This window comes from Leptosomus discolor, chromosome 6, assembly GCF_034619465.1.
Source record: "Leptosomus discolor isolate bLepDis1 chromosome 6, bLepDis1.hap2, whole genome shotgun sequence".
In the NCBI taxonomy this organism is placed as follows: domain Eukaryota; kingdom Metazoa; phylum Chordata; class Aves; order Leptosomiformes; family Leptosomidae; genus Leptosomus; species Leptosomus discolor.
The window spans coordinates 18,126,543-18,142,609 of record NC_141396.1 but is presented as its reverse complement, the minus strand read 5'-3'; the positions used below and the strand labels follow the sequence as shown (position 1 = coordinate 18,142,609).

Genomic DNA, 16,067 nt, shown 5'->3' with positions numbered 1-16,067 from the left:
ATGATAAAGAAAAAGTAAGGTTTCAAAATATATACATATATATATATACACACACAAGCATACTGAAAAAAGCCCTCAGCATCTATCACTGATAAGAAAGAACAAACTTGGCAAAATACAAGTCTGACATCCCACACATGCTGTTTAAGTGAGAACATGTAATTAAAATGCTACTAAGCTAAACTTGTAACTTATTTCTACCTACCACTTTTCATTCACCGCAACATCTTTCTGAAGTTGACTGGCTTCCTTTGTCTGTGTTGAATCAGAATTGTTCTGTTCTATAAACCATTTTAGGCTTAGTGGCTTTTTTAATTTGTTAGATATTTTAGTTTTCAGAAGGAAGAAATACCAATTAGTTGTAACGTACTTCATGTGCTTATCTTTGACAGCTTCACCTGAGAATACTGTCACTAAACCATCCTGCTCTACAGTAACAAGTAGCACAATCAGTATGAAAGATTCCTTCCACTGGAAGAGGCTGCATTCAGTATTTTTAGAGGACCATCTCTCAAATGCTGGAAGAAAAAACCCTCCTATTCAGGTCATTCAGTGCCTATGACAACAACGCATGAATAGACGTCTATGGACAGCTGCACTTTCCAGACTTACAAGGAGCAAGACGTTGCCCTGACCAGCTTTGGTGAGGTAAACAAGGGCATGCTTGCATCTTTTAGTCAAGGGACTGCAAGAGCACCAGCACAGCAAAAGCTAGAAGTTGAAGTCTGAAATGGACGTATGGAATTAAAAATGTCATACACCATGATCAGATTCCACATACTTCGGTATTTGTCAACAAATTCTACATACAGTCTGTCTGCCTCCAGCTCATATGCACGAATAGCTCTTGTTAGCTCCCTCCTACTTTTTCCTACCAACATTAGTGAAAATATTTAAGTTACTCTCAAAATCAGCCTATAGGCATTCTTCAGGTAACTAATGTCTGTCATCACGGTTTCTTCCTAATCTGTTATCCATCTTTTTTTTTGGAGGGGGGGGCATGGTGTGAGTGTGTAAGGAAGGAGTGATTTCTTGAGCCATGGTGTTAAATGACTTACTGAAGTCCTCACATACTAGATGTACAGGACTTCCACTAAATTATTTGCCAGGCTAGTTAGCATGCTTTGTTTTGTACACCAACCCTGACTTGTATGCCATTTTCCTCCTGACCTCCAATTAATCGAAACTTGTTCTGACCTTGCACAGAACTGAGATTAGGTGCTGAGGATTTTTTTCTTTTTTACGTTTCTAAAGGTAAAGGTATTGTATTCTGCATTCTCCAAATATACAAAAGCACTTGCAGTTCAATTCTTAGCTTGAATACTCCTAGTACATAACTATTTCCTATTCTTCCTTTTTTTAGGGTGGTGATAACTTAGCACCCTGTTCGCCAAAAGACTGTCTCTGACTATTGCCTTTACACCAAATGAATTAAAAGCTGTGCATTTAAATGTACCATCAAGACTTGAAATTCGCATTAAAAAAGTTTGCAGAGAATTTATTTCCGTCAGCCACACTGACAAAATTGTGACTCCTGTTTCAGGAATTAGCTGGTTCTTCTTTTTCAAGAAATCAGATCTAGTGTGAACAGTTTCAAAACAGCCAGTTCTACTCCACTCAAGTCAGCCAGTGAAAACAAGCAAAAGGAACATGTAATTGAACTTGTTCCTTGTTATGTTTTATCAGCATTAGTATCCTTGTAAAGCACTCCCAAATACATCTGTTTTGTGGTGGGTGTCCGCCCCCCCCTTTTTTTTTAAAAAAAAAACAAACAAACAAAAAAAACAAAACCCAAAACAAAAACGAACAGGGCAGGATTGTACCTACTGTTTGTACAGCAACAGCATCCAGAGACCTTGTAAAAGGATTGCAACTTTTTTTTCCATACACAGGTTATGTGTGTGAATACCATACTGAAGAGCTGCAATTTAAACACATTCAGCTTCTGTGCAGCGTTGACAGAAGTCATTGTAAATATTGCCAAGTTCTGTATCAGACCAGGGGGGAGTCCTAAGCAACTCTGGCAGAATACTGCTTAATGTAATCTCTACTCTAGCTCTGCTGGAGCCTCAGGTTCTTAACCTCCAGCTCAGGTACTTCAAACTGGTTACCGCGGCATGCATCTTCTAGTACAGCATGCATTCTTTGTTTTAGTAATAAGCTCTGGTTTTAAAGGCAGGGAGCAACTTCCTATGTGGCTTGTAAGACAGTAAACACCTCACCAGCACCGTGCTTCAAATACACCAAATGATGATGTAAATTAGTCCATAAGCAGATGACAAAGTGTAATGATAGAGTTAATTTATTCCTGAGTTGAGCATCGTACTATTGATTAGGTACGAAAATTAAAATGTTTCTGAAGACACAACACTACTTCAAGTAAAAAGAACTGGAACAAGCAGTTCAACTGTATTAACAGTTATGTTTAACTTTCCAGGACAGACTTCAGGAAGCACTGGAATGTCTATCAATGTGCTGAAAATAGCAACAAGGTCATAACTGCAAGTACTACATGCGCAGTAATTTACACATCTTGACTGTTTCCCAGTCACTGAAAAGGTTGCTTAGTTGTACCACTTTGAAAATTTACATTTGATTGAAGAAGGTGAAGACAAGAGACTCAAAAACTCCCATCATATCTGGTGAGTCCTAAAGGGCAACCAAAGCACTGAAGGTTGCCTTATATATCTTGGCAGGGTGACATGGCAACAGCAGAAGTCTAACACTGAAAGTACTAACAAATTGCACCTACTGATACTAATGACTAAAAGAAGCAAGCTAGAGAATTACATATAGAATATTGAGAAAAGACTAGAAAAAACACTGTTCCAGTTTTTTTTTTTTTTTTTTTTTAAATTAGCCCTTTAGGTAGGAAGTAGTGAGAAAGGGGGACAAATGTAACTTTCCTTTAAGATGGTATTAAGGAAGAAGCAGGTAATTTAAGTATCGCTGACATAAAAATTAAAGAAGGAAATATAAAAATATTTTTCATTTTGTAATGAATGTTTTCTTACTGAAGTTTTCTGCCAAACTGTTTTCTGTTTATTAAAGTGAAATAATTATCTAAAAAGATACCTTGGTTATTTTCAAAGTGGCAGTAATATTTTCCTATTTAATAAAAAAAGTTCTCAGAAGAGCAGAAAACAGCTAGTAGAGAACATAGTTTCTCCCAGCCTCTAAAACTGTTATGCACTATCAAATCTGAAATGGAATTACACTTTTAAGACGATAGATCACTAGGTAGGTGTTTTGAGTAGGAAAATACATAAAAAGACATTCACTGTTACTTAAAGATATTTGTTGATGTCTCCAAGTTCATGTTACTTCAAAACTATAATTATAAACAAAAGAAGTTGTATTAGGGAACACTCTTTCACCAAAATCTGTTTTTAGAAAAATGTTTCCAGCAGTACATCAGAGAAGTCTTAATGTAAGTAAGTTTCTGAACTGTACCACCTCAGGGAAACTAGTTGTTACTTCTTCCCTGCTCAAGTTTTCTTGAATGCTATGACTAGTAATGTCTTCAAAAGATAGCTGCTGCAGCAGAAATGGGACGACTGGCAAGACTGCTTGAAAACATCTTACTGTCCTAACTCTGCCTGGTGTGACCTTGACTTCTAGTTGATTTGTGATATCACAGTTTTGGGTTACTAGGAAGAGCTACAAAGAGGCAAGACTCTCACTTGTTTAAGGCACTTCAAACTCACGATTGGTGTTTGATGGACCTAAATTCATTTCCCTGCTCTACTATCAACGTCTTGTGTACTCCTCCACAAGTCTGAATTTTTATGCCCTTCCCATCTTTAAAAACAGGAAAAGATGGTATTGTGAGTGAAAATACATCAAAAGATTCTTGCATGCCTGCATGCAAGAGCTGGACAATCTCATGCAAGCACTTTAGGCTAACTTCAGAAGCTAGGAACGTTAGCATTTAGGAATCTTAGCTTTCAAATAAAAGCATGCCACAAATTGCAAGAACAAATTAAAATGCCGGTTGTTGTTTATGTGCGCATATCCTCTCCAGACTATAGTTGCTTCCCCTTTTTCTCATTGCCAAAATAAAATGCAAATACAGCTCACATTCTTACTTGTATCTTGAATGATGAAATTGCAATTTTAAACAGCTTCAAGTTTTGTGGTACATTGTAAGTGTCCAGATATCAAACCATTTTTTCCCCCAAAGACAATGCTAAATGTTACCTTTTGGTGCCTCCTTTATGATGGAGATTAAGATTCCTTTCTACCTTTTATCCTTATAGCAAAGCTGAATTGTGGTTGATATGTGAATAACTTGGTTGTAAGTTTCAAGCTGGTTTATGTTTTCTTGAATATCAACAATACACTAGTCCATATTTTCTTTCCCATTCTCAGTGTTCTATCATGGAAATCAATGTCATCACCCACAAAGTTCGCTTCACACTTTAATTTTGTCAGCCCTTATACTAACAGAAAAGAGGTCCAGCCCAAAGAACTGACAGTGCAAGTTACTTTCAGCTGTTTCATTACAGAAATAAGATACTTAAAAAAAAATCTTCTTTAAAATCCTCTAAATGCCTGTATTCACATGCTGTATCAGCTTTTGTTTAACAAGCAGTTTTACCTTTAAACAAAATTTAAGTTGCCCTGTCAACATTTCGTTTTCTTGCCCTATTTAATATACCCCATAGAATATATGGGCAAATGGGGGCTGTAATAACATCAACCACTGCTAATTTAAATATATGCAACATCTTGTGCAGTGTCCTACTCGGCTACTCAAGCAGACTCTGGAAGACCACCTCCAACTCTTTTCTTTCACCTTGACAAACAGAGCTAGAGCAGTGCCCAGCAACCACCATTCTGTGTCCTGAATATAAGGCAATACTGACTCAGGAATACCTCCACAACACAGTAAAAATAGGTTTTTCAGGTAATGCAACAGGTTGCTCAGCAAGGTTCTTTCCTCTGAATTTCCTTTGATAACAGTTTCTCTGTAAGCTGAGGAAAAAAAGTACATGTTTATGTGCTAATATCTGGCAACTGCTGAAAGAAGTCACCCTCTGCTCAATGAGAAAAAAAATAATCAATCACATTAACCATGATTAATTATAGGTCAATAACTTGTAAGACATCAATATACCCAAGTGGAACACATCCAAAATTTTCAGAAGGTAGTTAACTAAGCCACCAAATAGGATGCAAGCAGAATATAAAGTTATTTCTTTCTGTCTGGAAAATGGAATTGACAAGATTTCAACAGAACTGATGCTCCAAGCACAAAAGGGGGAAAAAGAAGTAAGAGCAATATAAAGAAACAACCCATTATGTTTAAAATTTAAATGATACATATCTTACCTAGCTTTGGAAATACTATTAAATATTCTGCATTGCACTGAGGACAAGCAACTCTAGCAGTACTGTTTCCTCTTTGCTTTTCATCCACCCAGCGCTGCAGACAAGTCTGATGAACCCATTTCGTAGAGCCCCTGCACCTGCAAGGTCTCACCCACTCTGCTGTCCGATCATCCTCATCAGTAGCAAAACAAACCCAGCAGCTTCTGTAATTACAGGAAGGAAAAAAGAAGATTTTTTCTCGCTACTTTTACGTGCTTACATTAAAACTTTCACATGTGAAAGCATGTAGTTTCAGAAAATGTGCACCTAGAGGAGATTATGTGTGTTGCTTCATTCTGAATAACCAAAAACCTAAGTATTTCGTACAACAGTCTTGTTCTGGTATTAACATATACTACAGACAAACAACTGCTTTTAATACATTCTGAATTGCTAATTTAACTTTTAGATAATTTATGAATTAAGAAACATTGAGACTGTAGTTCAACCTCTGAATAATTCAACATATGAAAAATCCATGTATTTTAAAATGTATTATCTCCTACAGCAGACATCTTGTAAGTTTTTAAAATTAAAAACACATGGTCAATACAGTAGTCTGTTACTTGGGAAACCTCATACTGTTTGTTTCAGTCTGCCTTTTCTGCTTCCGATCTCTAACCTTTGGTAGCATCTGGGAAGAGAAATGACAATTTAGAAGTCCCTTCCAACTCTAGTCACGTTACCTGATTGTCATTTCTCTTATGGAAATCAGTGCTAAACAGTTGTCAGAAAACTTACTTGACAAATTTATACTTAAACACATACATACTGAAGGTCTGTCTTCAGCACCCCTTCCAAAAAATGAAACCAATGCTTACAACTAACTAAAGCTCTTTAGACAAAATTTAGAAGGGAATTATATGCACAACAAGGGCAAATCTTACTAGAGCCGCTTTCAAAGCAAAAAAATACAGTAATTCCTTTAAAAGGTCACTATTTTCTCCCTAGCATGTCACTTGTAACCATGTTGGGGCTTTTGTTTTTGTTTTTAACTCCTCTATGAAGAAAAAGGGGGAGAAATGTCAGCAATGAGAAACTTGATTTTTGTCAGGCAATGAAAAATATTGTCGAACAGCTTCCTTTTAAGACTTCACTATTTTGGATAGTATTCTTTTTGGAAACAGAAAATGTTTCTCTACAGAATAACAACCATGCTTTGTTTATATGAATGACTGTGCCTATAAAATATTTGCAAGAGATTCTTTTAAAGCACTGAATCTTTTTCTGATTTGTAGCTGTGGAAGTACACTGAAATTAAGTTGTGAGTGCCTAAAAACAGAACATAGCCTGTAGCAACTTGTTACTGGCATACTTGTGAAAGGTAGCACAATTTAAGATGCAGATTCCAGGGAAGACTGCAGGAAAAGCAATGTAATATTGAGCAATACGTAAAACAAACATAACTGTCACGTGCACATGTCCAGTTGTAAGTACAGAACACATTATAGTAGGTATGGATGGAAATTTTTAACACTGGTGCTCTAAAACTAGAACTGCATCAGTTTGCCTTCAAGAAGATGGCTCAGTTGGAAGACTGACATCTTGAATCAGAACTGAAGTTTCTTCCGTTTGTTTCAATGGGAAGGTAAAAGCAAAGTGACTTGGCTTCTTTCTGTCCTTCCCCATAACATCTGTTTAAATCAGAATCATCACATTACACACTCCTGTAATACCAACCCGCTTTTCACCTCCATGCTCCCAAAATGCACCTATAGCAGTCCTAAATGAAAGTACACATTAATGTTCCTAAGCAGGAGGAAAGACAGCCAAGCCACAAGTTAATAAGAATCCAGATGAAAATGCTGAGAGCACCATGAAGTTTCGAAAGTATTACAACACCTGGCAGGCATTTTGATTCATTATACTTGATATCAAGGAGTTCTTAAGGAAGGCAAGTCTTTGCAATATTCATTAATTTTCTATGTACACCAAGAAACACCAAATTTACTGTTAAGAACAAGCAATACAGTGCTACTGATAACTGTTCCTCTTTGACAGTTTTTTTGTTGCATTAAAAGGTAAATGTTCAGTCATTCATTCCACATCCTATTGAGGTCTACAGCTGCTCTAAATTTGTAACATTGATTATTATTTTTAAACTAAAGGCTTCACAATAGAGCTAGTTAGGTCCGTGGGTGCCAATAAGGTCAGATGACACCTTACCACAGAAGTCTAAAGTTTATTCAAATAATGACAGATTTAAGCATGAGCATAATCTCTATACAGTGCAATTTTAACTAGTGAATTTGCCCATGAATAGTCTGTAGATTAAATTCCATTCAAATTTTCTGGTGAGGTTAATAAGTCAAGAAAAGTATGCATCTTTTCTTTAATTGCTTCATCCAATTTCTTGCCAGGCAAACAAATCTGAAAACCTGAAAGACCCATGAAAAGAATAACAAAACCCTTTACAGACTTAAACCTCTAGCAAGTCATGAATAACAAACAGTAAATTCCTTGTATTCTGTCATCAGCTTTATCTCTTTCCATTGACAGCAGCTGTAGCAGAAAGGGCTAAATAAAACCATTTCAAAACAAGTATCTTGGCTCTTGCCAGATTTTCCATTTTCTACTACTGAATAAAATATGACCTTGATTCTTACCACTGAATCAGGTTGCTACTCAGATAACCTGAAATAGAAAAGGCTGACAAGGTGGAACAAAGCATTGTTTCTGATAGAAACTCAAACCTTTTTCCTTGATGACTTTCTACAGACCAAATCAATAACACTAATGTATTTCTCCACACTTCCTTAGCTCTAAAAAAAATATGAAACCAAAACATACACAAAAAACAAGCCAATATCATTATTTCAGCTTTGAATATAGGGTTACAGATGCCTTTTAGATTCAGCTCCCCAGCAGCTAAAGCTCTCCAGTCTCAAAAATTCTATTCTGACTCCAAGAATAACTCATTTATTGCATCAGGGTTTTTGTCTACCAAAGACAAACTCTTTTCAGGACACTGCATACGTTAAGAGCAAAGCAGATGGAAAGACAGTTGGATGAAAGACTGGAGATCCTATACTCCAAGTGTTACATGGCTAATCTATAAAGCCAAGGCCTTCCCAAAAACAGGTTTCTCTAAAACATGAGTTTCTAATCAGTAATGCAGCCACTCTCTCCACTCACAGCTCCAACATATCAGTAAGATCCTCCAGTAGCAACAGACATACCTAGAGGCAGACTACTTTCCTTTTGATTGAGCTATACTCCTTCTAAAGGTTACTTTTTTCCCAAACCAGTTTTGGATGGGGGGGAGGACAGGATCTAATTCATGTTATTTAAATCAAATCCGCCTCGATCTGTAGGAGCTGAATTCACCACAATACACCTTTGTCTCAAGCAGGCATGACTATGTAAAGCCACACAAAAAAAATAATTTAAAAGCAATTAATTATATATATATACTAGTAAAAAGTTTGCAGAAATCTTTAATGCCCCATAAGCCCAGCTATCCTTGTGTCCATAACACTTAATGGAAGATGACTTGCGAGACTGGGACAACACAACTGCTTTATAGGCTGGTTTCAAATATTCAGTACTGCAAGAAAGAATGCAGAAAGTCTTGAAATTTCTCCCTCAATGTTCAGTGTCACACATGTATGAACAGGAAGCAAAACTAGAAAACTTCTAAGAAGATTTTTGCAAGACTTTTAGCAGGACCTAACTCTTACCATGGGAAATGCAAATTTGAACATACATGACATTCTCTAGAGCCAAAAGCTAAAAAGCATTTTTCCTCTCATTACAGATCCTTCACAAAATACAAGAAATCTCTTTAAGAAAACTTTCTGCATTTCTCCCACACCACAAAGCACATTGCTTTCCCTTAAACCAGCAGGAATTTGCTGATATCTTGCTATCAGAGCAAAGCATCCTTGTTCTCCTAAGCAGTAAGTGACTCAGTGGCTTACTGCAATTGAATTTCACATCCAAAAAGAAAAAAGTGGAAAGGCTGAAACAGAGCTGATAGCAATGACAGCACAGAGCCAACACGGTGAGGGGTGAAAACGTATCCTGGAAGAAATGACTGAAAGCACTCCATAACTGGCCATAAAAAGGCACTGTTCCAGAGGATGACCCGGAAATCTGCTGTTTGGAAGAGGCAATTTTTCATGAGCCTCTATAACAAATTTTTATGCATAGTCTATACCGACAGATAAAATACCTTTGATGAAGAATAGCGGTAAGATTCCACTAAACCTGCCAACTACACTCTAAATACTCTAAGATCACGTTTAAGTGGGAAGATTAGGATGTTGGAAAAATCAAGGGAGTTACCTAGTAGCATACCACACAGGTAGGCTGCTTTGGAGCTGGCTAGAATTTTAGCAGGGGAACACAGCAAATTGTTCTCTCAAAAGGCAAGAGCGACAATGCACTGCAAGTCCTACTGCTAAGCACATCCTTTTCCTGAGTTTAAGAGAACTAGCAGGAATAAGATTCTCGTGTTAGAAGGCCACTAGCTGGTCACAACAGAACGTAAGCCTACAGATCCCTGATGCAGGCTACAAAGAAGGGAATACCATTTCACCCAAGAAATGCTAGCTTACATCATGCTAGGAGGAGATTAAGTGCTGGAAGAGATGAACTTGGCTGCAAAGCCTAAAGCATCATGAAGACTTCAACAGCAGAACGCACACAGACCTATCTACCACAATGGTGGAAACTTGTTAGCAAAGGAAGACTGCAACAGGATTGCAGATGGAACATCGCTCTTTCCACAATATTTTCCTGGCCATCCGCACAGCAGACAATACTTTATCTTCAACCCAAGCTCTTGTCTACCAAACTCAAAAAATCCTTACACCAGCCTAAGGGGAAAAAAACCCCACACAGGGAGGAACAGAGATACCGATATAAATAGTAGTCTTGGATGCTCCATCATGATTTCTGCAGATCCTTTTTAAGGCAGCATGGCACAGCAGCCATATGCCAGCCTGGATCGTTCACCCAGAAGACATGCTGTCACCTCAAAACAAAGTCTAAAATCTTCAAAGAAAGTTCCTGAAAGTCATCTGACCTAATATCTAATTCTGCTCTGCCTAGTCATCAAGGTTACAGTGTAATGCTGAGTAAAGGAGAAGTCGATGAGACTCTAGAAACAATAGTAACTAAACTTTACTACAACGGTAGTGCTTTCATTAAAAACAGCAGGGAAAGGTTACATAGAGAATATCAAGCTAACCTTGGTGTGAACATAAGGCCACACAAGTGGTGTCCATACATAGGTTGCGAAGTCCTCTAACCACAGGATGGCATTGTTTTAACTGGATTTTAAAAAGCTTTTAATAAAAGCCCATGGAGGACTAAAGCCCAATAAGCAAACACATCAAAACAAAACATAGAATAAATAACTAAAAAGTGTACCAAAAAGATCTAGTGATTACCCTAAGTTCAACTTAAACTTATTTATATATTCTTAATTATAGCCCCAATTAAGGAGAAATATTTTAGACTTGAGTTAACTGCATTATATAAAGGCAGAGCTATGAGTAAAGGACAGTTCACAGAATCCTGCTGGCAACCTTCTAGCTTGTGGACAAAATTAAAACTTTGACTGTCAGCCACCACCTATTGTGCTTGAATCATGCCTTACAAGGCTTTGCTTCTGCCCAACTTAGAATAAAAAATCCTCCCTGGATTTAGCTGTCTCATTGGGTTTTAGTCTCTAGCTTGTCAAAAATAATCTAGACTATCAGTAAAAAAACTACCTTTCATTCCAAACAAATTAAACTTTTGCAACCAGTTATTCAGGCATCTCTCTCTCACAGAGTTCAAAATTCAGTTCCCTTAAAGGCTTTGTTTAATATTACCATACTCTCACTTTTTCAAAAGGAACAGAGAAGTCACCAAGGCTCAGCGGCCTTGCTGTGAGCCTCTAATACACAAAGAACCTTGCTGTTGCCAACATTTGTTCTATTTCTTAACAAATGATAAATTAATAAATTTCCCTCCCTCCTTAAGGGAGGGAGGGAAAACAGGGTCCTCCTAAAAATGTGCAAAGGACAAATCAGGGAAGACTTGCTCATACAATAAGCACCTTATTAGTAAAATACTACACATTTTGCTAATTAAACTGTTATGATGATATATTAGCAGCTTGGCATAGTAACTTAAATTTAAGTTACTGAGTGCCTGCTAGGGGGCAGCAATACTTACTCTTACCATTATGTTTAAGAAGAAAATTAAAGTGACTAAAACCAAATGGAAAAAGAAAAATCAGACAACAAAAACCAAAACAAAGAACCCCATACACACACAAAACACTTTACTTCCAAAACTGAAATATGCCTTGAACAACATGAATTGAAAAGCTGAAAAAGTAGTCAGGTATATACACACATAGCAAACACTGAAGAATTCTAATAGCATTAAGTTAATGCCTTAAACATTTCATGGATTTTTTTTTTTTTTTTATAACGCAGATAGCATACTATAGAGGGAAAACAATTTCTTAAGCACTGTTTGACAAAGCTGTCAATAATCACAAACATAGGAAGTAACAGAGATGTGAAGCATCTAGCAAATCATGTTTTAGAGGCTAAAGTTACTTCCTCAAATGTTCCTTTAAACATCTTAATTTGTATTAATTGCCTGTAATAGTCACAAAATTGTACAGCAGTATGTCTGAAAGCTCCTCCTGATGAGGAACACGAAAACCAGAAGAAATTCCTTTAAGTCTTAGCTTCTCTCTATGTCTAATTGCAAAGCAGCATAATGTCAAGGTATAACTGAAGTATTAAGGGGCTTGGTCAGCTAGAATTCATATACTAGTACCTACACCGGCTGAAGAAAGAAAAGCTGCTAGCAGGTTCGAGATACTGCAAGAACTCTAGATGGCAGGCCCACCACACACAGCCTTCTCTAATAGATAACATGACCTACTAGGAAGGTAGGACATCCAACTACTGACAAGCTGAACTCTCTCATTTACGTACAAATAAGATTTAAAGGAGGAGTGATTATTATTTGAGGCTAAAAAAAATTATCTTAGTTCTAGCAACACTGCCAGATTTAGCAAGTGAAGACAGCTTCAAACCTCAAAGTAGTTTTAAAAGCCATTCTTGCTGTAATTCATCTGCAATCTACTGTATTAAATTCTTACAGCAGTCCTCACTCTCTAGGGATATTACACATTTCACTATGTGCTAGCTAAACTTTGGGTTTTCACTGTCTCCATGGTTTCCAATACCTCAGATTTACTTGCCAGACTATAAAAGTATAACAAACTAGTAACTATATCTGTCTAACTTCAATCTTTTGAGGCCTCCTGGAAAAAGTATCTTCAACTATACCCTTGATCACAGTCATTGCGACCGGAATTCCACTCTAAGAAAAAAAAGCATTTGTATCATTGTCTTCAGTAGCTCAGTCAATATCCTCTCCAGTTAGACAATGACACAAAATTAAAACAAGGCATACAAAATGTTGGTGAATAAAACCCAAACCACATTTAATTGAGAACAGTGCACAGAAAATTACTCATTTGGCTCTCCAACTTATTATGCTAAATGACCACGGTTAAATAGAGGATAGAGGGAAGATTTGTGTGAAAACCATTGATGCAGGCAGCAGAAAATTGATCTGTAGCTCTACAACGCAGGAGGGTTGTTTCTTAGTAAAAGGAGACTCAAAGTATGCTATAATGTTCTAAGATACTGCCATAGCTTAATTACTTATATAAAAGATTCCCTAGTCAGCATTCCCAGGAAACAACTTCCTAACATTATTGCAGAATTTAAAAATACTAGCACTGAAGCTAACCCTGGCATCAAAACAATTCTGCTTACAGCGTACTGCTTGCTTGAAAATGCTGCCTATGGACCAAGGTTAGGAATCACTGCAGAACTGCTTCATTGCATTGTCAGATTTCGGTAATTAGCTGTGCCATTCGATGAGCAAAACTATATCCACTTTTCCTCTATTAGCCAAGATGTAAGTTAACGTAAATGTTTGGTTGACTTAAAGGAATTTAACCTCTATTCCTTCAAGTTCTGAGACAAGGTATAACAAGCCTTAGTCCTTCATATCTCCTGGAAGATTTACTTTTCCATAACAGAAGGTTAACATGTACTCATTACCTTCCTTAATCAAGCACTAACCAAATCTGTGTTTTCAAAGATTGGTATCAAGATGTTTTTATTCTGCTGTTTTAAACTAGGATGTTAAATACAATTCCCAGTCTCAAAAAGAAGATGAAAATATGGAGTTTGTATTAAACTCTCATTAAACAATGTTACTCTGCACTGGGAGAAAGAGGAAGAGAGTTGCATCAGAAAAATACCAATACTGGTATTTGTGGTACATGTCTGTAGGAGTAGGTGACAGATGCTACAAGTATCAGGAGCGACATACATACAGAATAGACCAACTTTGACATGTCTAAAACTGTAACCATCTCGACATTAAATGGTTGCTGTGAAAAGCAAAAGATAAAAGACAAGAAATGCAAAGTTACATTCCATTCACCAAGCCTGCGTTATGTGAGCTCAATCTCCCGCAGCAATTTTCCAGTATCACACAGGTAATGTAAAAATAGAAATTAATCTTTAAGCACAATACCTTTAGTTACAGAAGTAAATACATTAGTACAGATGTAATCTGTTAGAAACCAAACTTAGACTACTCACTTTATATTCTATTCCTAGGCAAGGGAATTGGGAAATAAGAGTTCTGGGTTTGTATGATGTGTGCCTAGAGAGTTTCACGGTTAAACTGACTGTACAGGGTAAACAATTTTTCTGCTATATTCTTCCAAAGATGAGAGAATAAAAATAGGAAGTGTAGTCCTAAAGCTGCAAAAATTGGCAGGAAGACACCAAAGCAAGCAATTATATAACAGACACCATTACTCCAGTTACTCTCAGTTTATAACTTCTATTTTTATCAGATAATTTACAGTACGAGAGCAAAACAAAAAGCTCTACTGAAGTCACTCATATCCTCCTAATATACATAATAAAAACACATGAATTTGAGACCTAAAAACTAAAAAAAAAGCCAGGAAGATACGTTCTTAGGGCATTAACACCTCAACAACAACCACCACCACTCAAACGTGGCAGACACTGAAAATTTGGAAATGTCTTTACTCTGAATAAATGTGAACAAAACTCCAAGGTGTCTGATCATAACATTAAGTAACTCTCCTCAGCACTCTGTAGAATTGGCTGCATGACTCACCAGTAGAACAGTCACAAGCACTCAGCACATGGTCTTCTGTAATTATACCCTTCACAGAAGGCTAACTTATGTTGGCACATTTTAGTCCCACATAAAATATCCACTTCTAAACAAAAGTAGTCAGATCCCAGGAAGAGGCATTTATAACAGGAGAAAAAAATGAAGAGAGATCAGAAAGATGTATGTATGTAAAGACAACATTACAGCTTTAAAACAGAAGTTCTATTTTTTTCTAGAAAGATTGTGAAGAAATATCTACTATGTTAAAATGGCTTTAAAAACATAAATACATCAATAAATGCCAGCCCCTCTTGTCCATAACATCTCTGATATTCACTGCCTTCACACTGTGTTAACACTTTCTTTTAATATGTACACCTTGAAGAGATGCATGCCCAAAGGGAAAAAACAGGCACAGCTATAAACTGAGAACACCAAATCAGCAATCAATCACTTACAAGCCTAGAAATGCTAACGACTCTTATCCAAAACATTTGTTTCCTGTGAGCATTGTTTCCAAACATAAGCATATACCAAGATTCCATGGTTGGCCCTTAAATCAATTGCTGTTTACTTATTATAGGGAAATTGTTATACAGCAGACCAGTTTAATTTTCACTTTTATCTTCATCAATAAAGATAATGAACATTTGAAATCATAAACAAACAAACAGCTCATCCCATATTTAATACAACTTCAGTACAAGCTTTTTCTTTTTTTAAACCAGCATTTAAAAGTGGAGATTTTGATTAGAATTTTTCTTATCCTATATTAGCACTGGGCAGGAGATGTATATTCCTTCCCCCAAAACCACCAACACAAAAATCCTGAGCCTAAGCACTTTCACTGAACAGTAGACAGCTATCGACAAAAAGCACTCATATTAGCATTGATATAACAGGAGAACAAAAAAATGTAGAGAAAAGGAAAAAACCCAGGATCCCAGTCCAAGTAGACAGGAAGTCATCTTAACTTTTAGGTACAGGCTTCAGAGCAGGTGCTAAAAAAGGCTAAGTGCAGATTTGCCAGAAGGTATCAGCGGACTGTACCTCCTGCATTGGAACCTCCAGCACAGTATGCTTGTATCATGCAGTGCAAATGGAGCCCTAACACCGAGCTGTCTCCCTGTTTAAATTGCAGTTGCACCTAGACCTGGTATCATAGAATTATTTGGGTTAGAAGGGACCACAGGAGATCTCCAGTCAGACCTCCTGGTCAAGGCAGAAGCATCACTGTGAATTCAGATCAGGTTGTCAAGAGTTTTCTCCAGCTGGGTCTTGAAAAGGCCCATGGACAGAGATCCACAGCTGCCCTGGACAACCCGTTCCAAAGCTTGACTGCATCGCTCCCCATCCCCACATGCTGAAACCTTCTCTGTTCAAATTTATGGTTGTTGTTTCTTGTCATCCTGCCAAGAACCTCCAAAAAGAGCCAGACTGACTTCTGAACAACCTCCTTGGTAGGTATTAGAAGGTTATTAGGTCTCCCCAGGCCATCTGTT

The 16,067-nt window shown here is 37.1% G+C and overlaps 1 protein-coding gene across 4 annotated transcripts in view; it reads right to left on the bottom strand.

Moving 5' to 3' along the window:
• Nucleotides 1–16,067, bottom strand: part of MARCHF5 (membrane associated ring-CH-type finger 5) — a 43,580-nt gene that overhangs the window by 17,648 nt on the left and 9,865 nt on the right. For all 4 annotated transcript variants that reach the window (XR_015183531.1, XR_015183532.1, XM_086466711.1 and 1 more), the window contains exon 2: nt 5,335–5,537. Coding sequence is in view for 2 of the 4 variants with exons in the window: in XM_086466711.1 (XP_086322837.1) it covers nt 5,335–5,537 (203 nt within the window). In the remaining 2 variants the exon portion in view is untranslated. The remainder of the gene's footprint in view (nt 1–5,334; nt 5,538–16,067) is intronic.